Raw genomic sequence first — 26,006 nt, 5'->3', positions numbered from 1 at the left:
GGGCATCTTCCTCTGTCCTTTCTTCCTCCTCTCCTCTCAGCTGAAGGATCATTCATGATGTGGAGGCATCCCACACAGAGAGAGTGCCGGTCTGTGCAGCGCCCAGGCGCCCCTAGGTGGCACTGCCACCTGGACTGGAGTCCTTACTATATAAAGGAAGCTATTCATTGCTCTGCCATTTATCTACACTGTGCTATCGGGTTTGGATAGAGGAACATTTTAAAGGAGAACGGTTCTATTTCAAATGCCGCACCATCATACCTGAGCAATGGCGGGACAGTCTCCCCATCATGTGACCACTGGCACAATTACAGTGATCATGTGACCATTCAGTCTGCCCCATCCCCCAGGAATAAAGACCCAGTTAAAGGGACACTGGGGCCGGGTGGGAGATGGGTTGAAAAAATCTCTAACACTGTGATGCATTAGAACGCGCACCAACGCACGATAACATGCACCTGACGTTGTGAGGAGGCCCTCAAGATCACATATCCTGCATAGCTGTAATGAGAAGGAATACACTGATACAAAGAAGTAGTAACCTCATTGGTCTTCTGCTGCTCCATCATTGTCCATTCACAGGCTGTGGGCCGGGAGGTGACCAAGTTGTATGGCATAAGGCCCCTTTCACACTGGCGTTCTGTATGTCCAGTTTTCATCTGTTCGTTTATGGATGAAAAACGGACACCCATGTATTTCTATGGACTAGCAGATGTAAACAGATGATCATCTGTTGATGTCTGCATCCGTTAATATCCGTTTTTTTTTTAACGGAAAAAAACCCTGTTTTTTTCTGTAAAAAACCCCCATAACGAACAAAAAACAGATGTAAACAGACAAAAACAGATGTAAACGGATGTAAATGAACAAAAAAAACAGATGAAAATGGATGTAAATGGACAAAAAAACAGATGTAAACGGATGTAAATGGACAAAAAAACAGATGAAAACAGATATAAATGGACAAAAAAAACCAGATGAACAAGGATGTAAATGGACAAAAAAAGCAGATGAAAACGTATGTAAATGGACAAAAAATGGATGTAAACTGATGAAAACCAGATGAAAAAACAGATGAAAAACGTATGTAAACAGACAAAAACAGATGTAAACAGATGTAAATGGACAAAAAATGGATGTAAAAGGATGAAAATGGAAGAAAAACAGATGTAAACTGAGGAAAACCAGATGAAAAAACAGATGAAAAATGGATGTAAACAGACAAAAACAACAGATGAAAAGGATGTAAATTGACAAAAATGGATGTAAAGGGATGAAAACGGATAAAAAATGGATGTAAACTGATGAAAAACGGATATAAACAGACAAAAACAGATGTAAATGGACAAAAACCAGATGAAAACGGATGTAAATGGACAAAAAAACAGATAAAAACAGATGTAAATGGACAAAAAAAACATAAAACGGTTGTAAATGGACAAAAAATGGATGTAAACGGATGAAAACTGATGAAAAACGGATGTAAACTGTTGAAAATCAGATGAAAAAATGGATGAAAATGTCTGTAAACGGATGAAAAATGGATGTAAACGGATGAAAACCAGATGAAAAAACGGATGAAAAATGATGTAAACAGACAGAAAAATGCAAAGAGATGTAAAATGGACAAAAAAAACAGATGAAAACGGATGTAAGCGGACAAAAAATGGATGTAAACGGATGAAAACCAGATGAAAAAATGGATGTAAACGGATGAAAAATGGATGTAAACGGATGAAAACCAGATGAAAAAACAGATGAAAAATGGATGTAAACAGACAGAAAAATGCAAACAGATGTAAAATGGACAAAAAAAACAGATGAAAATGGATGTAAATGGACACAAAAATGGATGTAAATGGATGAAAAACGGATGTAAACTGATGAAAAAATGGACAAAAAATGGATGTAAACGGATAAAAACTGATGAAAAACAGATGTAAACGGATGAAAAATTGATATAAACTGATGAATAACTGATGTGAACTGATGTTTTTTCGTTGAAAAAAACGTGACTGAACTGATGAAAAAAACAGAACGCCCGTGTGAAAGGGGCCTAACTGCAGTGGAGAAAAAGTCAGGTCATCTGAATCTGATGTGTGGCAGAGCTGTGCAAATCTCAGAACTGGATGGACAGAATTACAAATCCTTTGGCAGGTATACCAGCCCCCATCTCACTTTGTGTATTTAGCTGATTGCCTGGAGCTCCACTTCAAAGTTAAGGTTCAGACTACAACCGGCTGATAGAAGGTGTCAAATATTTTCTCCGGGGTTGGAATTCCGCATCAGTAAAAGTCGGGATTGCTTGCTGTTTTCTTTCCTGTTTGTTGGAGCCTCACCCAGATGTTTGTGTCTGGAAAGAATAGAAGCGACTTGCAGAGCTGTTTTTTTTGTGTGGCGGACGCGGTTCCATCCTGTTTTTGTACATGAACCTTCTCTAAATCTTACCCAGTAATGGCCAGCAGGGAGGAAGTGTCAGCTCTCTGTACTAGACGTAATCGGTAGAGGGGCGCCGGCATTCCTCTCCCATCCTAAACGCATTATACATCATCCCAGGTGTCAGAGATGAACAGGAAAGCTCAACTCCAGGCAAGAATTAAACTCAATTATCAATCAGCACAGCCACTGCGCGAGTACCCCTGACACCACAACTATCTCCTAGATTGTAAGCTCCCAGGATCAGGGCCCTCCTATCCCTCTTGTATTGAACTGTATTGTTGCTTTATTGTCTCCCGTTATATTGTAAAGCGCTGAGGAAACTGTTGGTGCGATATAAATCCTGTATAATAATAATAATATATAAATCCTGTATAATAATAATATATAAATCCTGTATAATAATAATAATATATAAATCCTGTATAATAATAATATATAAATCCTGTATAATAATAATAATAATATAAATCCTGTATAATAATAATATATAAATCCTGTATAATAATAATAATAATAATAATAATAATATAAATCCTGTATAATAATAATATATAAATCCTGTATAATAATAATAATATATAAATCCTGTATTATAATAATAATAATATATAAATCCTGTATAATAATAATATATAAATCCTGTATAATAATAATAATAATAATATAAATCCTGTATAATAATAATATATAAATCCTGTATAATAATAATATATAAATCCTGTATAATAATAATAATAATAATATAAATCCTGTATAATAATAATAATAATATATAAATCCTGTATAATAATAATAATAATAATATAAATCCTGTATAATAATAATAATATATAAATCCTGTATAATAATAATAATAATAATATAAATCCTGTATAATAATAATAATAATATAAATCCTGTATAATAATAATATATAAATCCTGTATAATAATAATAATAATAATAATATAAATCCTGTATAATAATAATAATATATAAATCCTGTATAATAATAATATAAATCCTGTATAATAATAATATAAATCCTGTATAATAATATCATCAAAATATATAAAATTAACTATAAAATTGCATATGAATCAATAATTACACATAAGATACATGTGCAGTTTGTTTCATTCCATATGGAACTTCAGACAAATTTTTCATTTATCGGAGATTCGTATGTACCTGAATTTCCAAAATACAATAGTAACGAATCTGAAATAATGAAACAAATTTTCATCCGAAATTCGAATTTAAATTCGAAAACAAATTTGAATATTGCGTGTGTTTGTCTTAGAGTATAGCCATCTTCCGAAATTCTAATTTCGAAAAGAATAGAATAAAACAGAATAGAAAATAAAGGAAAATAGAATAGAATATAAAGAAATAGAATAGAAAAAATTAGAATAGAATATAGAGGTCGTTTGAAATTCGAATTTTGAAAAGAATATAATAGAATAAAACATAACAGAATGGAATACAATATAAGAGAATAGAAAATAAAATAGAAAATAAAGGAATAGAATAGAAAATATTAGAACAGAAAATAAAGGAATAGAATAGAAAAGGCTAGAATAGAAAAGAACAGAAAACAATACAATAGAATAGAAAATAATAAAATAGAAAAAGAATAGAGTAAAATAGAACAGAGAATAGGGGAATAGAATAAAAAACTAAAATAATAGAATAACGTAGAAAATAATAGAGTAAAACTGAATAGAATAAAATTGAAAATAAAAGAATAGAATAGAAAAAAAATAGAATAGATTTCGTCTGAAATTCAGATTTGAATTTCGAAAACAAAATCAAATGTTGCTGATTTCCTTCAAAGACTGTGTGTATTAATGTTAGAGTATAGCCATCTTTTGAAATTCTAATTTCGAAAAGAATATAATACAATAAAAGAATAGAATAGAGTAGAAAATAAAGGAATAGAATAGAAAATACAATAGAAAAAGAACAGAGTAAAACTGAATAGAATAAAATTGAATAGAAATTAAGGGAATAGAATAGAATAAAAAAAAGAATAGAAGAGAATAGAAAACAATAGAGTAAAACAGAATAGAATACAACAGAAAATAAAAGAATAGATTAGAGAAAAAAATAGAATAGATTTAGTCCCGCTATAAGTCGCTGATTGCTGCCATTACTAGTAAAAAAAAAAAATCCAGTATATACACCACCATTTGTAGACACTATAACGTAAACCAATGAAATTTACACACATTGGGATTTTTTTTTTGCAAAGACATGTCGCAGAATACATTTTGGCCTAAATTTATGACGAAATTTGATTTTAAAATTTTTTTTATTGGACATTTTTAATAGCAAAAAGTAAAAAATAATGTTTTTTTCTCAAAATTGGCAGTCTTTATCGTGCAAAAAATAAAAATTGCACAGGCGACCAAAAGAAAGCTCTATTTGTGGGGAAAAAATATTTTGTTTTTATAAATTTTTTTACTGGACATGTTTTATAGCAAAAAGTAAAAACTTTTTTTTTTTCAAAATTGTCGGTCTTTTTTTTTAGCGCAAAAAATAAAAACCACACAGGCGATCAAATACCACAAAGCTCTATTTGTGGGGAAAAAAGAACATAAACTTCATTTGGGTGCAGCGTTGCATGACCGCGCAATTGTCAGTTAAAGTAATGCGGTGCCATATCGCAAAAAATGTCCAGGTCAGGAAGGGGAGAAATCTTCTGATCACCAGCGCTACTCATGCACAGGGGCGGACTGACAACTCATGGGGCCCCCGGGCAATAGGGGATCATGGGGCCCCTGTGTCCTTGCCCAAATTCAAAAAAGCCTATGAAAAAGGTACCAGGGGCATCTCATGGGGCCCCCTACTGACCCCGGGCCCTCGGGCAGTGCCCGAGTTTCCAAATGGTCAGTCCGCCCCTGCTCATGCATACACCTCCCATGAACGATATATGCTCACCTCCAGGGTTACACGCGCTTTGGCCCCTTCATAGGTTCCAAACAGAATGGCTCCAGATTCACGCCACCACTGATGGCTCCCACTGTTCCACGGATCCTCCACTCACGTAAGGAGCATTATTTCATTCATGAAGGAAGGGACTGATAGTGCTCTCCGTACAGTAAAACTCACTCACAAGTCAGTGCAGACACAGCGCTATGTACAGCACATATCAAACACAGGCAGCTCTCTGTCCACCACCTCCACTGCCCCCATCAAGATGGCCACCAACTGACCCCGATCCACTCCTATATGAGTAATCGACAGGCTTCCTCAGTCTATACTGAGCCAATGCCACGAAAAAGCCTGGTTACAATATACCCGACAACACCTTGACACGCCTCACTGGGCTTTTTTGTGGCATTGGCACAGTAATGACTTCATTCCGGCAACTCAACCATGCAGCTCATTTTTGTCCAAGTATCGTTGTATTGTGCTCCTTGAAACAAGCACACCTGTCTTTTTCCAGAGCAGCCTCCTGAGGTTACCTGATGGGGTTTTTCTTTGTATCCCAATTCTTCTGGCAGTTGTGGCTGCAAACTTTGGTCTACCTGACCTTGGCGTGGTATCAAGAGATCCTTGAATTTTCCACTTTTTAATAAGCGATTGAACAGTACTGCCTGGCAGTACTGTTCAATCACTTATTAAGAAGTGGAAAATTCAAGGCTTTGGACATCTTTTTATGTCCTTTTTCATCTTAATAAAGTTCCGTTACCTTGTTAAGCAGGTCTTTTGACAGTTCTTTTCTGCTCCCCATGGCTCAGTATCTAGCCTAGTCAGTGCTTCCATGTAAGAGCTAACAAACTCATTGACTATTTATACACTGACACTAACTGCAATTTCAGAAGCCACAGATGTGGGACATTAACCTCTAATTGGCATGTTAACCCGTGTGTGTCACCTTGTGTGCCTGTACCAAGGCCAAACATTCCAGGGGGGCGGAGACTTCTGATCCGGGGGCGGAGACTTCTGATCCGGGGGTGGGGACTTCTGATGCGGGCCATTTGGGTGATTTCTGTTATCATTATGATATAAAAAGGAGCCAAACAATATTGGATAAATGGCTTCATATCATCATAAATAACTACGAGTGTTTTGGCATGATGTCATATTTTCAATATAAATGCTAAAATGTCAAGATTTCTGCCAGGGGGTGCAAACTTTTGAGCAACAACTGTATATATATATAAAATATCTTTTTATAGATGAGTAAATATCTCTCACAGTATTTGTATATATCATTGAATGTTTAGAATTGCTCAGTGAATTTCATATTTGAATTGCATGCAGAGACTCCCTTTATTCTTCTTCCTTGGCGTTAGCAGGAAATGCTGCCTGTAGCACTTTTTAGATATAAAGCTCAGGTTGTCTTTTCCTCGCTCTCCAAATGTGGTTCACAAGGTTTGGGATTATTTAGGATTAGTGCTGCACCGAAGAGAAAATTATGGACGGAAAACCAAAAATTCAGGATGCACTAGGCCGAAAACCAAAACCGAGATTAACAGTTTAAAAAAAAAACAAAAAAAAACATATATATATATATAAAATTGTATTGTTTTCGACTTTTTAATTATTATCTTGAATTTAAATGAATATGAATTTTAAAAAAATACAATCCAGTAACGTAAAATAACTCATCGACAGTACCACACAAAAACTGGACAGAAATAAAAATTATATATATATATAAAATTTAAAAAAAAACTTAAATGGAAGCGTTTTTGCATTGAAGTCAATAGGGGGCATTTCTGCATTGAAATCAATGGGATGCTATTTTGCATTGAAGTCAATAGGGGGCATTTGTGCATTGAAATCAATGGAATGCGACTTTGCATTGAAGTCAATAAGACACAATTTTGCATTGAAGTCAATAGGATGCAATTTTGCATTAAAGTCAATGGAACGTGATTTTGCATTGAAGTCAATAGGGGGCATGTTTGCATTGAAATCAGAGGGATGCGATTTTGCATTGAAGTCAATGGGACGCAATTTTGCATTGAAGTCAATAGGGGGCATTTTTTGCATTGAAATCAGTGGGACGCGATTTTGCATTGAAGTTAATGCAATGAGATTTTGCATTGAAGTCAGTAGGGGGCATTTTTGCATTGAAATCAATGGGACGTGACTTTGCATTGAAGTCAATGGGATGCGAGTTTTGCATTGAAGTCAATAGGGGGCATTTGTCCATTGAAATCAATGGGAATGCGATTTTGCATTGAAGTCAATAGCACACAATTTTGCATTGAAGTCAATAGGGGGCATTTTTGCATTGAAATCAATGGGATGCGATTTTGCGTTGAAGTAAGTAGGGGGCATTTCTGCATTGAAATCAATAGGATGCGATTTTAGATTGAAGTCAATAGGACGCAATTTTGCATTAAAGTAAATGGAACGTGATTTTGCATTGAAGTCAATAGGGGGCATGTTTGCATTGAAATCAGAGGGACGCAATTTTGCATTGAAGTCAATGGGATGCGATTTTGCATTGAAGTAGGGGACATTTCTGCATTGAAATCAATAGGATACGATTTTAGATTGAAGTCAATGAGATGCAATTTTGCATTGAAGTCAACGGGATGCAATTTTGCATTGAAGTCAACGGGACACAATTTTGCATTGAAGTCAGTAAGATGGGATTTTGCATTGAAGTCAATTATCATTATAGGCACCTCTTTATTTTCTATCAGCAAAACCCATTTACAAGCTATTATAAAAGACTGAAAGAACGTTTACAACACCTGGTAATCCTCTTGATTTATTTACATAGACTGTACAAAGAAACATGTATCCAAATCAGTATTTACAGTTCCTGTGTAAATTCAGACAAAGTCGTTTTACAAAACATCACTGGTATGAAAAAATAAAAAAACAAAAGTGAAAACTGAATGAACTGCATGGAACCCAGGCACAGAACTGTCACTTGTATCTAAAGCCTTTCCTGAGAATTGTTTTTTTAGGAGCACAGCTCCACCTAAAGGAATGCTGGAAAAAGGCACATGATCAAAATCGATCCAAACCCAGCCACTATAATCTCATAAAAACTGCAACTTGTCATTTTAAAAGTTTTCGGATTTTTGAAAAAATATTTAATCAAAACGGTGTTCCTGCTTTGTTCAGGCACTTCCTGATATGGGGTGACAACTGTCTCTCAATGAAGCTCCTCTGTTGTCACCCTGGTGGAAACGACTAGCAGCCATCCTGATCATGCTGTGCAGGCATGGTTGATCGGGAATCCAGTCCAGAGCAATGACATGCAGCAAAGGCTGGTGTGGCTGCACACAGACAGCACTGAGATGGAAAGGATGGGGGAAAAAAAGGGGAAAACAGTATTTTATGAATAATTAAATGTAGGAGATGTTTATGAAACACAGCGCTTTAGCAGACTAATGAAGGTCACAGACAGGTCGAAAATTGGCCGGAAAAAAAAAAATCAGACGATTTTCGCACTGTTAGTGGGTTAATTGGTCGGCCGTTTTTTGGGGTTTTGGCACATTTTTTTTTAATCGGTAAAGTTGGAAAAAATCGTCCGATTTTGCCGATCAGCCGATTTTCCCGGCAATGATGGGCATATCGGCCGATCGGTTTACCGATAAAAAATCTGCACATGAGCCGTGACCTGCAAGAAGAAGAAAAGAAGAAGCAGAAAAAGAAGAAATAAAAGAAGAAAAAGAAGAAGAAAAAGAAGAAGAAGCAGAAAAAGAAAAAGAAGAATTCCAGTCCGCTATTATATTTGACATGAAAAAGTCTTGCAGTTGCAACAATGTATCCATTTGTATCCGAATAATCCATCTGTATCCAAAATGGATACAAATAGATACATTGTTGCAACTGCAAGACTTTTTCATGTCAAATATAATAGCGGAGCTCTCTGCAGGGACAGAAGTAATTAAATGCCGGCCGTAGACGGGACGAAAATCGGCCGATTTTTTTTTACCGTTGGTGGTAACGTCGGCCTATTGAACGACCGATTTTTCTTTTTTTTGAAAAAAAAAACGTCCGGTTTTCGACCCGTCTATGGCCTGCATAAGAGAGTCTATATGTGAACAATTATCTGGATGAATATCACAAGCATTCCTCATGATCTCTGACTGTATTTTACTTTTTACAATGATCCCTGTATCTTGTAAACAGCTGCACAAACTGCTGGCACTATATAATTCCTCTATAATAATAACAATATTTTCCAACGATCGTTGAACCCCATCTATTGACCATCACGTAGTATTTTCCTGATGAAGGTATTTAAAAAAAAACAAAAAAACATTATGACCACTAGATGGAGCTGACAATCATAGGAAATCAACACACTATTTATTTATTTCAGGTACTTATATAGCGCCATCAATTTACGCAGCACTTTACATATATATTGTACATTCACATCAGTCCCTAACCCTCAAGGGGTGTACAATCTAAGGTCCCTAATTCACATTCATACATACACATACTAGGGACAATTTAGACAGGATCCAATAAACCTACCAGCATGTCTTTGGAGTGTGGGAGGAAACCGGAGTACCCGGAGGAAACCCACACAGGCACAGGGAGAACATGCAAACTCCAGGCAGGAGGTGCAGTGGTTGGGATACGAACCAAGGACCTGAGTACTGCCAGGTGGAAGTGATAACCATTTAGCCACTGTGCTGCCCAATAACAAGCATTCGTCATGATCTCTGACTGTATTTTGCGTTTTACAAAATTTTTGCAAAAATGATTTTGTAAACAGCTGCACAAACTGCTGACACTATATAATTCCTGTATAATAATAATAATGATATTTTCCAACGATCGTTGAACCCCATCTATTGACCATGATGCAGGTATTTAAAAAAAAAAAAAAACACATTATGGCCACTAGATGGAGCTGACAATCATAGGAAATCAACACACTATTTATTTCAGGTACTTATACAGTGCCGTCAATTTACATATATATTGTACATTCACATCAGTCCCCACCCCTGAGGAGCGTACAATCTAAGGTCCCTAACTCACATTCATACATACACATACTAGGGACAATTTAGACAGGAGCCAATTAACCTACCAGCATATCTTTGGAGTGTGGGAGGAAACCAGAGTACCCAGAGGAAACCCACACAGGCACAGGGAGAACATGCAAACTCCAGGCAGGTGGTGCCGTGGCTGGGATTCGATCCAACGACCCGAGTACTGCCAGGCGGAAGTGCTAACAACTTAAAGTGTTACTAAACCCACAACAGTACAATCAGTCTGTATATACAGTAAATCATGCTTGTTATACTTACTGTGGGACCTAAGGGGTTAATCCTCTGCATTGTGTAAAAAGACTGTTTGATCCTGTCTTCTCTGATCCTCCCCTTCTTCTGACCAATGACCCTAGTGCTGCCAGGCGGAAGTGCTAACCACTTAGCCGCTGTGCTGCCCACTAAGCAAAGTACAGTCAGAGTTCCTGAGGCTGGGAGAATGCTTCTGATATTTCTCCAGGAAAGTCTTAAAAAATCTGATCCAACCTCTGCGTTGTGTAAAAAGGCTGTTTGATCCTGACTTCTCTGATCCTCCCCTTCTTCTGACCAATGACCCTAGTACTGCGAGGCGGAAATGCTAACCACTTAGCCGCTGTGCTGCCCACTAAGCAAAGTACAGTCAGAGTTCCTGAGGCTGGGAGAATGCTTCTGATATTTCTCCAGGAAAGTCTTAAAAAATCTGATCCAACCTCCATCTACTTTCATTGCAGTTCAGGAACGGTAAAGGCATGTGTTTTTTTAAATGTCTTTTGTGACACGGGACAACATGCATCATCACTTGATTGGTCAGGAGACTGCTGGATTTCAAGTATGGATTCTTTTATTTAAAAAAAAAAAAAGTGGATGGTAGAGGGGGCTTAAAGAACACCATACTTGGGTCGAATTCCCAACGATTTTTCGATCGAAAATCGAAAACATCGTTTGTTCTGTAATCCGATGAGGCCACCAATGATTTAGAAAATCAGGAATTTTTCAGGAATTTTCCAATAAAAGAAATGGGTAGGAACCAGGGGCAGACTGACAACTCATGGGGCCCCCGGGCAATAGGGGATCATGGGGCCCCTGTGTCCTTGCCCAAACTCAAAAAAGCCTATGAAAAAAGTACCAGGGGCATCTCATGGGGCCCCCTACTGACCTCGGGCCCTCGGGCGGTCCCCGAGTTTCCGAATGGTCAGTCTGCCCCTGGTAGGAACCACGAAATTCGGCCGGCGCCATTGCCCCACTCGGCCGATTATTCTTAGGTCCGATTTTCGAATGAAAAAAACCAATAATGGCCGGCCTTAGGGAGGGAAGAGAAGGCGGGTCCTCTTCAGCAAGGTGGTGTGATGAGCCTTAAATCTGCTACTTATGAGCCCTACAGCTGGCCATACACCAGGGGCGTCCCTAGGCAGGTGCGGGGGGTGCGCGCCGCACCGGGTGACGCCTACAGCACAGGTGACACCAGATCCGCTCCACGAAAAGGTAAGTTGTAAAGCAAGCCGACGATCCCCGCAGGATGGATCGGATTTGCGGATTGAGCATAATGGATCTGAGTCCGATCCATTATCCTCCCCAAACTGCAGATCCCATCCATCCTGCGGGGATCGTCGGCATGCAACCTATATGGGGTGACACCGGACCCGCTCCACGAAAAGGTAAGTTGTAAAGAAAGCCGACGATCCCCGCAGGATGGATCGGATCTGTGGATTGGGGAGCATAATGGATCTGAGTCTGATCCATTATGCTCAATCCGCAGATCCGATCCATCCTGCGGGGATCGTCGGAGGGGGTGTCATCAAGTGTTATCGCACCGGGTGACACCAACCCTAGGGACGCCCCTGCCATACACTATACAATCTGATTGTACAATCCTCTTTAGCTTTACCAAGACTATTTAATATAGGGACAACTCTAAATAATCCTGAGTATATTTGTATCAGGAAGGCCCTCACGCTACATAGTTGATAGTAGATCTAAAGGAGATTGTACAATCGGATTGTGTAGTGTATGGTTACCAGTAGAGAGATGTCACAGAAACAGATGTCCCCATTGGAGGATTTTGACTCACTTCCTGCTCTGGTGACAACTCCAAATTTTCCCCAACTTTCTGTCCTAGTTCCAATGGGCTCCAGAACTAGTAGAAAGGAAGAAACAACCAGCAAGGAGACAGAAATAAAAAAAAAAAAAAAAACTTGACTCTTCCTGCTCCATCCAAATCTAAAGAAATACATATATCGTATTAATCCAACAATTCAAATAAAAGGCTCAGGCTCTGCCAATGAAGGTGTCCACATTTCAACCAATCAGGTCTGCCATGATCAGGATTGATCCCGATTGGCTGCCACAGGTGACAGCACCTGGCACAAAGCTTTTCCCTATATAAGTCCATAGAGAATGTGAGTTCCGGTTGTTTGCTGTGCTTAGGGACGACTGCGGTTGTTTTTTTTTCTGTGGTTTTAGTGAAACCACCATTCCAGTCCTTTCCTTGTCACCACATCTTCCACTAAATCACCATACTCCTTCCACTTCTGGAACTGGCCCGGTCCTGGAAAACAGAACGAGAAATATATATATATACATAAAATAAAATACCTAGTGATCTGCCAGGAATCCAGTGAGCTCCAACCTTCATGGAGATATTTGACAACACCGCCTCTGCAGCACGTAGCAGCGTTGGCAATTCTCTCCTGCTGGACTACAGAACACCTCCCTCCTATGTTGTAGAAGGGTGTATTCTGTAATCTTTTTTTTCATCTTATTAAAGCCCAGCTCCAGGTATTACTTCTTAAAAGGTGTTGTAAAAAAAAAAAAAAAAAAAGACATTAAAGTGGAGTTCTACCCAAATGTGGAAGCTCCACTCTTCTGCCTCCTCCCCTCCTCCGCTGCCACATTTGGCTGGTTACCTGGTTTTGGACAGGTTCGCTGCGGTGAACTGAGCCGGATATTCGGCACGCCCCACAGACCTCTGGGACACTTCCAAGATCCCAGAGGACTGCAGCCGATTCTTAAAGCGCAGCACGCATGCGCAGTAGGAAACACACGGTGAAGCTGCAAGGCTTCACTCCCGGTTTTCCTTTGTCAAGATTAGGTGGGGGGGGGGGGGGGTGGATCTCCGCTTTCATTTTGGTGTGGAGCCCAGAGTTTTTCTTAAGCCAGCCATACCATTGAATTGCGATCCCTGCGTGGGCCAGCTGGTTTTACACAAGTAGACTTGTGTATAACCAGCCTGTCGGGCTTTTCCTGAATGATCAGTGCCACCAGCTATGGCCAGCAACACTGATCATTGTCCCCACCAGCAGAATACAATAGCTCAGCCGGAGTGATTCCCCCATCCACACTATATGTGTAAATGGGGGAATCGGTTCTTTTTTTATTTTTTTTCAACTTGCTGGCTGAAAATGAATCACATATGGCCTCCGATATACCTTTCATTACCCTTGTCCTCCCTTATACGTATCCTCATCCTTGTCCCCCCCATAGACTTATCCTCATCTGTGTCCCCCCATAGACCTATCCTCATCTGTGTCCCCCCATACACTTCTCCTCATCTGTGCTCCTCCCCCCATAGACTTATCCTCATCTGTGCCCCCCATAGACTTATCCTCATCTGTGCCCCCCATAGACTTCTCCTCATCTGTGTCCCCCCATAGATCTATCCTCATCTGTGTGTCCCCGTAGATCTATCCTCATCTGCCCCCCCCGTAGATCTATCCTCATCTGTGTCCCCCCGTAGATCTATCCTCATCTGTGTCCCCCCATAGATCTATCCTCATCTGTGTCCCCCCATAGATCTATCCTCATCTGTGTCCCCCCATAGATCTATCCTCATCTGTGTCCCCCCATAGACTTATCCTCATCTCTACCCCCCCCCCTCATAAACTTATCCTCATCTGTGTCCTCCCCCATAGACTTATCCTCATCTGTGTCCCCCCATAGATCTATCCTCATCTGTGTCCCCCCATAGATCTATCCTCATCTGTGTCCCCCATAGATCTACCCTCATCTGTGTCCCCCCATAGATCTATCCTCATATGTGTCCCCCCATAGATCTATCCTCATCTGTGTCCCCCCATAGATCTATCCTCATCTGTGTCCCCCCATAGATCTATCCTTATATGTGTCCCCCATAGATCTATCCTCATCTGTGTCCCCCCATAGATCTATCCTCATCTGTGTCCCCCCATAGATCTATCCTTATATGTGCCCCCCATAGATCTATCCTCATCTGTGTCCCCCCATAGATCTATCCTCATCTGTGTCCCCCCATAGATCTATCCTTATATGTGCCCCCCATAGATCTATCCTCATCTGTGTCCCCCCATAGATCTATCCTCATCTGTGTCCCCCCATAGATCTATAATCATCTGTGTCCCCCCATAGATCTATCCTCATCTGTGTCCCCCCATAGATCTATCCTCATTTGTGTCCCCCCATAGATCTATCCTCATCCGTGTCCCCCCATAGATCTATCCTTATATGTGTCCCCCCATAGATCTATCCTCATCTGTGTCCCCCCATAGATCTATCCTCATCTGTGTCCCCCCATAGATCTATCCTCATTTGTGTCCCCCCATAGATCTATCCTCATCTGTATCCCCCCATAGATCTATACTCATCTGTGTCCCCCCATAGATCTATCCTCATTTGTGTCCCCCCATAGATCTATCCTCATCTGTGTCCCCCCCATAGACTTATCCTTATCAGTGTCCCCCCCATAGACTTATCCTTATCAGTGTCCCCCCCATAGACTTATCCTCATCCTTGTTCCCCCCATTGACTTATCCTCATCTGTGGCCCCCCCATAGACTTATCCTCATCTGTGGCCCCCCCATAGACTTATCCTCATCTGTGGCCCCCCCCATAGACTTATCCTCATCTGTGGCCCCCCCCATAGACTTATCCTCATCTGTGTCCCCCATAGACTTATCCTCATTTGTGTGTCCCCCATAGACTTATCCTCATCTGTGTGTCCCCCCCCCCCCCACAGACTTATCCTCATCTGTGTCCCCCCCCATTCTTGTCCATCCACTGAAATATCCTCATCCTTGTCCCCCCATAGACTTATACTAATTATTGCCCCCCCATAGACTTATACTCATCCTTGCCCCCCCATAGACTTGTCCTCATCTGTGTCCCCCCCATAGACTTATCCTCATCCTTGTCCCCCCCCATAGGCTTCTCCTCATCTGTGCCCCCCACCCATAGACTTTTCCTCATCTGTGTCCCTCCCATAGACATAAATGTATCCTCATCCTTGTCCTTCCATTGAAATTTATCCTCTTCCTTGTCCTTTCATAGACTTCTCCTCACCCTTGTCCCCCCCATAAACTTATCCTCACCCTTGTCCCCCCCCCCCCCATAAACTTATCCTCACCCTTGTCTCCCCCCCCATAAACGTATCCTCACCCTTGCCCCCCCCCCATAAACGTATCCTCCCCCTTGTCCCTCCCATAAACGTATCCTCCCCCTTGTCCCCCCCATAAACGTATCCTCACCCTTGTCCCCCCCATAAACTGATCCTCACCCTTGTCCCCCACATAAACTTAACCTCACCCTTGTCCCCCACATAAACTTAACCTCACCCTTGTCCCCCACATAAACTTATCCTCATCCTTGTCTCCTCATAGACTTACCCTCATCCTTGTCCTTCTATAGAATTATGCTCATCCTTGTCCTTCCATAGAATTATCCTCATCCTTGTCCTTCCATAGAATTATCCTCATCCTTGTCCTTCCATAGAATTATGCTCATCCTTGTCCTTCCATAGAATTATCCTCATCCTTGCTCTCACATATATCAAACCTTTAAGGGACTATATAATTTTACAAATTCCTGGCCAATTTTACAATTTTCGAAAACTCACCGACTGCCTCCCTCGCTGGTTTTTGTTCTTTCCTGTGTTCACATCAAGAGATTTGTAGCTAGGGGGTTTTTCCTCCGGCCAGTCATAGGACTGCGGGCGTCTTTCCCTCCTGCCGCGGGCGTACTGACTTTCGTCGTCTGAACTCCAGGAGTTACGCCTGTAGGGAGGTGAGTGGCTCCTCCTTCGCCTCGAGAAGCGGTCCGGACTGCCCCTTCTCCTCGACCTGTCTGGGGACCTTCTGCGATCGGAGTTTTGGTTGGAATGCCCACGTTGGTCATCATAAGCTGAGTCCTCGCTGTGATTGGAGCGGTCGAATCTGCGGGGAGGGGAGGGGTCTCTTCTTCCACGGCTGTCAACTGGTTGCCCTCTCCTATAGCCATGAGCCCTGTCGCTTCTATCTCTCCAGTCATTCTCGGGAAGGTAGGGGTCTTCCTGGGGTCCATTCCTCCTCCTGTCTCGATCGCTCTCTAGGGCATCCCATGAGTTGTGTCTGCGATGTTGGCTGGAGTTACTGCTCCGATGAGAACTGACAATATGTTCAACAATGGGGGGGAGCTGAATCACCCTGCGATCTACTTCACGGACCCCAACTTCGCTCAAGGAAGATAACATGCTGGGGTGGTGGCTGGCCCCACTGTAGTGAGGGCCCGAGGCCAAAGGCTGGGCTGTATTAAAGTTTTTGAGCTCGTTCTCTAAATAGTCGAGAACTTTGTTATTGGAGGGTGGGAAGCTTGGCTGTCTGGCCATTGGAATGCTCCCCTGAAGGGAGAGATCTGCAGAGGAAAGAAAACAATTCTAGTTGAAATAAATTTCCTTCTGAAAAAGGAGAAGGGAGGTTAATATAGCTGGCAGTATGTGCAGAAGAGGAGTGTGAAGGGTATAACAGTGAGCACTATGTGCAGGAGAGGAGATCGGAAGGTATGACAGAGGGCAGTGTGTGCAGGAGAGGAGTGTGAAGGGTATAACAGTGAGCACTATGTGCAGGAGAGGAGATCGGAAGGTATGACAGAGGGCAGTGTGTGCAGGAGAGGAGTATGAAAGGTATGACAGTGAGCACTATGTACAGGAGATCAGTGCAGAAGGTGTGACAAGGAGCACTATGTACAGGAGAGGAGTGTGGAGGGTTTAACAGAAAGAAATATGTGCAGTGGGGAGTACAAAGGTTAGGGAAAATGGGCATTATGTGCATGAGAGGAGTGCAGAGGGTATGACAGGGAGCACTATGTGCAGGAGAGGAGTGCAGAGGGTATGACAGAGGGCAGAAGAGGAGTGCGGAAGGTGTGGCAGGGGGCCGTATATGCTAGATAGTGGTTTGCAGGGTATGATAGCGCCAATAGGTGCAGGAGAGGAGTGCAGAGGGTATGACAGAGGCAGTATGTACAGGAGAGGAGTGAAGAGGGTATGACAGAAAACAACATGTGCAGAGGGTATGACGGCAGGCAGTATTGTACAGGAGAGGAGTGTGGAGGGTTTAACAAAAAGAGATATGTGCAGTGGGGGAGTACGGAGGTTATGACAATGGGCAGTATGTGCAGAAGAAGAGTGCAGAGGGTATGACAGGGAACACTATGTGCAGAAGAGGAGTGCAGAAGGTATGACAGGGAACACTATGTGCAGAAGAGGAGTGCAGAAGGTATGACAGGGAGTTCTATGTGCAGGAGAGGAGTGCAGAGGGTATGACAGGGAGCACTATGTGCAGGAGAGGAGTGCAGAGGGTATGACAGGGAGCACTATGTGCAGGAGAGGAGTGCAGAGGGTATGACAGGGAGTTCTATGTGCAGGAGAGGAGTGCAGAGGGTATGACAGGGAGCACTATGTGCAGGAGAGGAGTGCAGAGGGTATGACAGGGAGCACTATGTGCAGGAGAGGAGTGCAGAGGGTATGACAGGGAGTACTATGTGCAGGAAAGAAGTGCAGAGGGTATGACAGGGACCACTATGTGCAGAAGAGGAGTGGAGAGGGTATGACAGGGAGTACTATGTGCAGGAGAGGAGTGCAGAGGGTATGACAGGGAGCACTATGTGCAGGAGAGGAGTGCGGAGGGTCTGATTACAGGAAATGTGTGCTGAAGGGGAGTGCAAAGGGTGTGATAGTGGGCAAGAAGTGTAGATGAGGAGTGTAGAGGGTATGACAAAGGGCAGGAGAGGAGTGCCGAGGGTATGACAAAGGGCAGGAGAGGAGTGCCGAGGGTATGACAGAGGGCAGGAGAGGAATGCCGAAGGTATGACAGAGCGCAGGAGAGGAATGCCAAGGGTATGACAGAGGGTAGGAGAGGAATGCCGAGGGTATGACAGAGGGCAGAAGAGGAATGCCGAGGGTATGACAGAGCGCAGGAGAGGAATGCCGAGGGTATGACAGAGGGCAGGAGAGGAGTGCGGAAGGTGTGTCAGGGGGCAGTATGTGCTAGATAGCGATTTGCAGGGTATGATAGCAGCAGTATGTGCAGGAGAGGAGTGCGGAAGGTCTGATAACAGGAAATTTGTGCTGAAGGGGAGTGCAGAGGGTCCAATAGTGGGCAATAAGTGTAGGTGAGGAGTGTAGAGGGTATGACATTAAGCTATATGTACAGAAGAGGCATTTGGAGGGTATAATGGTGGGCAGTACATACAGGACAGTTGTGCGCAGAACATTACGGAGCTGCACGTAGTATGCGTAGCATTATGGAGGGGTGCGTTTAGTTTAGCACACAGACAGCGGCTGCCTTTGCAGCATACACACACATCCAGTATAAAGTCCTGTCTATGGCCTCACCTCTCTGAAGTAAGGGGTTGAGCTGATAAGAGGAGTGTTGAGAGTTGCGGTCGGCTCCGGCGTAGAAAGGTTTCTCCACCATCCAGGGGACGAGGCCTTGCATTTGCTTCATGTACCGATGGCGGGCGATAGCTGCGGGAGAGAAACACAGAGCGCTGTAAAGAAAAGGCCAGTTAAAATACTCTCAGGGGGTCTCATCAGAGACAATAATACCCATTCTCAGTAGAGCAATCAGATTCTATTTTTTTTCATCCTCCAACAATGGGAACAGTTTTTAGGGAAAATGGCAAGCAGTTTGTCAATTTATACCAGAACTAAAATAATTCCTGAGCACCACTGCAGGCCAGCAATGACAACTTGCTTTATGCAAACCCATTACAAAACCTTATACCAGTGGTTGTCAGCTGATGAGCTAAATAGGGCCTCAAATGCGGCCCCTGACATCACCAAAGGGCCGCAAATAATGTTCAATATATGTAATGCTTGAGAGGACTCAGAAACTACCAACCTAATAGAGGAAACAAAGGTCAGAGAGTGCAGACTGGATACATTGTTGGTGGGGATGGCTCAGGGGCGGACTGACAACTCATGGGGCCCCCGGGCAATAGGGGATCATGGGGCCCCTGTGTCCTTGCCAAAACTCAAAAAAGCCTATGAAAAAGGTACCAGGGGCATCTCATGGGGCCCCCTACTGACCCCGGGCCCTCGGGCAGTGCCCGAGTTTCCAAATGGTCAGTCCGCCCCTGGGATGACAGCAGAAGACAGTACAAAACTGGGAACGTGTTACATGAGGCTAGTAAAGATCAAGGCTATTACCCTCATCAATGGTCCAAATACAGACTGCTGAAGTCCGAGGACTGCATATCATATACCAAAGGGCCACATGTGGCCCTCGGTTTGCAGGTTGGGCACCAGGGCATCAGACCATTCAAACCAAGAACATGATGACAATATGTATACGTAGATGATACCTTTGGTGAAACTGCATGTCAAGATGACCAGTAGCTCCAAAGATTCATTCATTTCTCAAGTTAGGTGCAGCACGCTGAGTAATGTGTCAGTCTAACACTTCCTAGTATCACAGTATTCTCCTTAACAATGAATTCATCTGCTTTTCTCTCCAGAAGTATGGCACCATGTTTGTTCAGGCATCATCCAGGGTATGACACGGATCAGCCCCTGCGGCAGCTTCTCATCTCGTGACTTGAAACAAAGTTACAATCTGATCACTGTAGGGGAGGAGACTGAGAAAATGCTTCCTCCTGCCTGCAACAGACTGATGGCATCATCAGTCCACCCTACCCGTACCCTTTGCTCTTCACAGGACCTCCTTCTATCTTGCTCCCTGGTCTCCTCCTCACACGCACGTCTGCAAGACTTCTCCAGGTCCTCCCCCATCCTCTGGAACTCACTACCCCAATCCATCAGACTGTCACCTTCCCTCCTCACCTTCAGGCGCTCCCTGAAAACCCACCTCTTCAGGGAAGCCTACCCCACCCTCACCTAACTGCTGCTCTCCTTCATTCCTCCTACCACTCCATCCCCCACAGCCACTTCCTCCTGTACCACTACCCCCTCCCTCCTAGATTGTAAGCTCGAAAGAGTAGGGCCCGCTTACCCCTCGTGTGCTGTTTGTAGTTGCTGTACTGTTTCATGTATTTCCATGTCCCCCCCTCTATTGTACAGCGCTGAGCAAACCCTTTGGCGCTATATAAACTCGATGTAATGTAATGTAATCATCTCAAAATAATTTCTTGAACTGGAACTGTTGGAGCAAATTTTTTATTCTAAAGATACAGTGAAGGAAATAAGTATTTGATCCCTGGCTGATTTTGAATGTTTGCCCACTCACAAAAAAATGATCGGTCTAAAAATCAAAAGTTCGGTGTATTATAACACTGAGAGACAGAATAGCAACAAACAATTCAAAAGAAATGCATGTCTAACAAATGATGACTGATTTGCATGTTCATGAGGGAAATAAGTATTTGATCCCCTTCACAAAACATGACTTAGTACTTGGTGGCCAACCTTGTTGGCAATCACAGAGGTCAGACGTTTCCTGGAATTGGCCACCAGGTTTGCACACATCTCCCTGACATCTTGGGACAGCTCTTTGCCATGGTGGAGAGTTTGGAATCTGATTGTTTGATTGCTCCTGTGGACAGTTGTCTTTTATACAGGTAACAAAATGAGATTAGCAGCACTCCCTTTAAGAGACTGCTTCTAATCTCAGCTTGTTACCTGTATGAAAGACACCTGGTAGCCAGAAATCCTGTTGAATGATAGGGGATCAAATACTTATTTCCCTCATGACCATGCACATCAGTCATCATTTGTTAGACATGCATTTCTGCTGAATTTGTTGTTGCTATTCTGTCTCTCAGTGTTACAATACACCGAACATTCGATTTTTAGACTGATCATTTCTTTGTGAGTGGGCAAACATTCAAAATCAGCAGGGGATCAAATACTTATTTCCTTCACTGTATCATTAGAATAAAAAATTTGCCCCAACAGTTTCAGTTCAAGAAATTATTTTGAGATGATGCCATCAGTCTGTTGCAGGCAGGAGGAAGAATTTTCTCAGTCTCCTCCCCTACAGTGATCAGATTGCAAACATTCAAAATCAGCAGGGGATCAAATACTTATTTCCTTCACTCTATGTATGCAAATGTGTAAAATTCTGAGAGGTCCACTTTAAAAGAAGAGGCCATACCTTCCTCTGGACAGCAGCACTTGGTAGGGCAGCAGGGACAGCGAACGTAACAGCAGCAGCAGTGGGGGCAGCACTGACACCAGCATATGCAGATGAAGAGGAGCAGAAGAAGTCCTCCCATTACGATGAAGATGACGGTCAGCCAATCTGTGAAGGATTAGGAGATACAATATTACGTTGAGGATACAAGGAGATTTTCCAAAGGACAAAGATCCATTGTAGCTGGAACATCACTTACGTAGAACAATCAGCTTCACCTCCTTATCGGGGTCCCCGGCCGTGTCCCCCTGGGCCTCCACTGTGCAATAATAAACCCCGTGATCCCACCACATCACCTCGCTGATCACCAGGTCGGCTTCTGGAGACAAAAATAGGAAAAAACTGGTTAAGGAGCTGTGACAGGGGCTCCAGAGGTAGGCCTAGCTTAACAAAGTGTCTGCAGCTCAAACTGTCTGTGCTTTACAACATTGGCCAATCACATTCAAATGTATGTTTGAAACTGACGTTTGGGAAACGAAAGAGAATAGTCCAGATCTGCACAGAGACTGAAGCAGGTCTGCGCATGGGCAGGGAATCGCACATACATGCTGCAGGCATCTCTGCCAGATCCCATAGACCAGGGGTGGGCAAACTTTTTGACTTGAGGGCCGCAATGGAGTTCATATATTGGACCCGGGGGCCGGACCAAGAGTAGATGAATGATGTGTATGTGTCATCCATAGTAAGTATAGTAATATTCCCCCATATAGTAATTCATCCCCCATAGTAATTCATCCCCCATATAGTAATTCATCCCCCATATAGTAATTCATCCCCCATAGTAATTCATCCCCCATATAGTAATTCATCCCCCATATAGTAATTCATCCCCCATATAGTAATTCATCCCCCATAGTAATTCATCCCCCATATAGTAATTCATCCCCCCTATAGTAATTCATCCCCCCTATAGTAATTCATCCCCCATATTAAGTCCCCAAGTCCCCCCTGTGTCAATTCTCTTACCTTTGCTCTGCGCGTTCCTCTCGCCGTGTTCCCGCACCGTTCCGGTGTAGCATGAAAATCTGTCTCCTATGAGGATCTGTCCCCCTCGACGTATCTGCGCATGTGCCAGTTTCAGGCATTAGCAGCCGATCGGCGATCTCCGGCACATGCGCAGATACATAGAGGGGGACAGATCCTCATAGGAGACAGATTTTCATGCTACACCGGTCTTCAGGGCGGACTGTGAGAGGAGCCTAGCGGGAGCCTAGCTCCGCGGGCCGGATTAAAAGGTTCGCCGGGCCGTATACGGCCCACGGGCCGTAGTTTGCCCATTGCTGCCATAGACCTTCCAGAGCCTCACAGCGTGTCTGCTCATGTACCGGATCTCAATTAGAGATGGCAATGCTGGAGAAGACTGACAAAGGGAGAGCTTTTGCTTCAAGCAAGACAACGCTGGACTCCATGGCCTAGTATGTTTTTTTTTTTTCATTTTAAAGAGAAGTATGGGCTTTTGAAAATAAAACCAATATACCCACCTAGGTGGATGCAGCATTGATCCGATGCTGCATCTTTCCCCTGTTGGCTCTGCAGTGAGAACTGAGTGATCAAACACCACTGATCATTCAGTTCTCCCCTCCGCTCTGAGCTGAGAGCCAGGACTGTTTGTTACCAGCTGTTTGCTCTGCACCTCCAGCACTCACTAGAGAACCAGGCTGTGGAAGAGGCAGGAGAGGCTGGCTCATGCCCTCAGTGGATCGCTTAGAGGCTGGGCCAGGTGCTGGTCCAGGGTTCTGGGTGGATCCCAATCTTTTCAGAGCCACTGGACCGGCTCTGTGACGTCAGCTGAATCTGGGTCACAGTAATGCAGAACTAACTGCACTGTTGTGATCCATAGGAGAAGTACAGTCAATGGCTATGCTTCAATGGCTATGCTTCTCCTTTAAGACAAGGACAAGTATGAGGATTTTTTTTTGGGGGGGGGGGGGGGGGGGGGAGTATTTTTTTACCAAAATGGAAAATCCTATTGCATTGGATGCCCAAAATCTGACTTTTATCCTAGTGCAGACTTCTGTGAGCCGAATTACAAACAGGAAATTACATTTTCAAAGGCACGCCATACACCAATGGTAGACCTCCAGGTTGCCATATTGCATTGAAAAGGAAAGGTAATTTTTAACCACTTCCCACCTGGCCATACCACTCAGTGTCCCTGATCACTGCCACACCTGTTATGTTGTCCCCGGTCAACGCCACACCAGTTAGTGTCCCTAATCACCGCCACACCAGTCATATTGTCCCCGGTCAACGCCACACCAGTTAGTGTCCCTGATCTCCGCCACACCTGTTATGTTGTCCCCGGTCAACGCCACACCAGTTAGTGTCCCTGATCACCGCCACACCAGTCATATTGTCCCCGGTCAACGCCACACCAGTTAGTGTCCCTAATCACCGCCACACCAGTCATATTGTCCCCGGTCAACGCCACACCAGTTAGTGTCCCTGATCAAGGCCACACCAGTCATATTGTCCCCGGTCAACGCCACACCAGTTAGTGTCCCTAATCACCGCCACACCAGTCATATTGTCCCTAATCACTGCCACACTAGTTACACTGTCCCTGGTCACCGCCACACGAGTTGCAGTGTCACTACACCAGTGTGCCCCTGATTGTCACCACACTAGTCCTCAGAGTCACCAGACCAGAGCAGCCAGCAACAATGTTCCTGATCACCACCACACCAGTGCAGTGTTTCCTATGTCTGCTGCCTGTAAAGACCCTGGCCTGCCTATTGACCACGTTTCTGCCTGTTGCCTGGACTGATCCTTTGCCTGTTTGCTTACCATGTCTATGCCTGTGGCCTGAACTGACCCATCTGCATGTCAGACTGACTGTGTTCTTGTGAGACACCAGTCCCAGCAGGAACTCTTTTGTTCTTCCTTTCTTCAGCCTCCTATACTTCCTGGTCAGTGAACATGACATTTCTGGGGGTAACCATGTACCAGTAGGCTAGGCTTGCTTGGCTTATAGGACCTGAGACTGCTATAGGTGACGCTACACGAAGGTATATTCCCTCCCTGACCACTCGTATAGAGGCCACCAAAAGCCAAACATTGGTTTTTATATAATTGTTTGATTTGTATGATACACACGATACAATGTCCGGTGTATAATCAGCCCAGACAGTGAAAAACGTGGTATCCCCATACTCAGAAGGAGTAGCAGAATGTGTTTTGGGGTGTCATTCCTAGTATGCCCATGCGGTGTGTGAGAAATATCTTATTGAATTGATATCTTTGTGCAAAAAAATTCATTTTGCATATTCCAAAAATGTGTAGAAAAAAATTAACTCTTCAAAAGATTCACCATGCCTCTTAAGAAATAGCTTGGGGTGTTTGCTTTCCAAAATTTGGTCATTTTGTGGGTTTTTGCACTGTTCTGGTTCTCCGGGGCCTCCAAAAATGTGATACGTATTTAAGGAAATTAGATGCATAATTTATCCTCCACGAAAGCCTGAAGGTGCTCCTTGAAATTTTGGGTCCCTTTATGTAGCTAGGCTGTAAAAAAGTCTCACACACGTGGTATTGCCACACTCAGGAGAAGTAGCAGAATGTGTTTTGGTGTGTAATTCTAAGTATGTCTAGGCTGTGTGGTAAAAATATCTTCACAACTAAATTTTCATTTTTTTCCTGTATTATCCAAAAAGTTTCAAAAGACTCACTATGCCTTTCAGAAAATACCTTGGAGTGTTTGCTTTCCAAAATGGGGTCATTTTGTGGGTATTTGCACTGTCCTGGTGTTCCAAGGCCTCCAAAAATTTGATAGGTAGTTAGGAAATTAGATACGTAATTTATGCTGCTTGAGAGCCCAAATGTGCTCCTTGGAGTTTGGGCCCTCAGAATGCCTTTTTGGGGTGTAATTATAATTATGCCTATGCTGTGCGTAAGAAATAACTTTTTAAAATGACAAATTTTGTGAAACAAAATGTATTTAATGCCTTCATTTTCCTGCCTGTTAGCGAGTAATGTGATGTGAGTCATGCATGCACAGCTCAAACCACATTTATCATCCGCTCTGCATGCTGCAGTGATGTTACTCCCGTGCGCATGCGTAGGAGTGACGTCACTGCTCCCCGGCCATTCAAGTGGCCAAGTCTGTCATAATGTATTAGTACCGTGGGAACCATTTTTTTCCTGTATAGAAAAGACTTTACTACCACTTTAAATGAGATTGCCTGTCAGTACATCAGCACTGATCCATTTTCAAACATACAGTGGGGCAAATAAGTATTTAGTCAGCCACCAA

At 43.1% G+C, this 26,006-nt stretch overlaps 1 protein-coding gene across 1 annotated transcript in view; it reads right to left on the bottom strand.

Annotated features, from left to right (window-relative positions):
* Positions 1-8,139: 8,139 nt before the first annotated feature.
* The window catches only part of ILDR1 (immunoglobulin like domain containing receptor 1), a 119,703-nt gene continuing 101,836 nt past the window's right edge, over positions 8,140-26,006 (bottom strand). The window contains exons 4-8 of the mRNA XM_089660828.1: positions 21,957-22,076; positions 21,719-21,865; positions 19,000-19,131; positions 16,249-17,021; positions 8,140-12,930 (exon numbers count right to left, since the gene is read on the bottom strand). Of these exons, the coding sequence (XP_089516954.1) occupies positions 12,889-12,930; positions 16,249-17,021; positions 19,000-19,131; positions 21,719-21,865; positions 21,957-22,076 (1,214 nt within the window). The 3' untranslated portion in view covers positions 8,140-12,888. The remainder of the gene's footprint in view (positions 12,931-16,248; positions 17,022-18,999; positions 19,132-21,718; positions 21,866-21,956; positions 22,077-26,006) is intronic.

The sequence above is a fragment of the Staurois parvus genome, unplaced genomic scaffold (assembly GCF_062004578.1).
Source record: "Staurois parvus isolate SC_StPar_1 unplaced genomic scaffold, SC_StPar_1.0 ptg001283l, whole genome shotgun sequence".
NCBI classification, from domain to species: domain Eukaryota; kingdom Metazoa; phylum Chordata; class Amphibia; order Anura; family Ranidae; genus Staurois; species Staurois parvus.
This window is presented reverse-complemented; position numbering and strand designations above follow the sequence as displayed.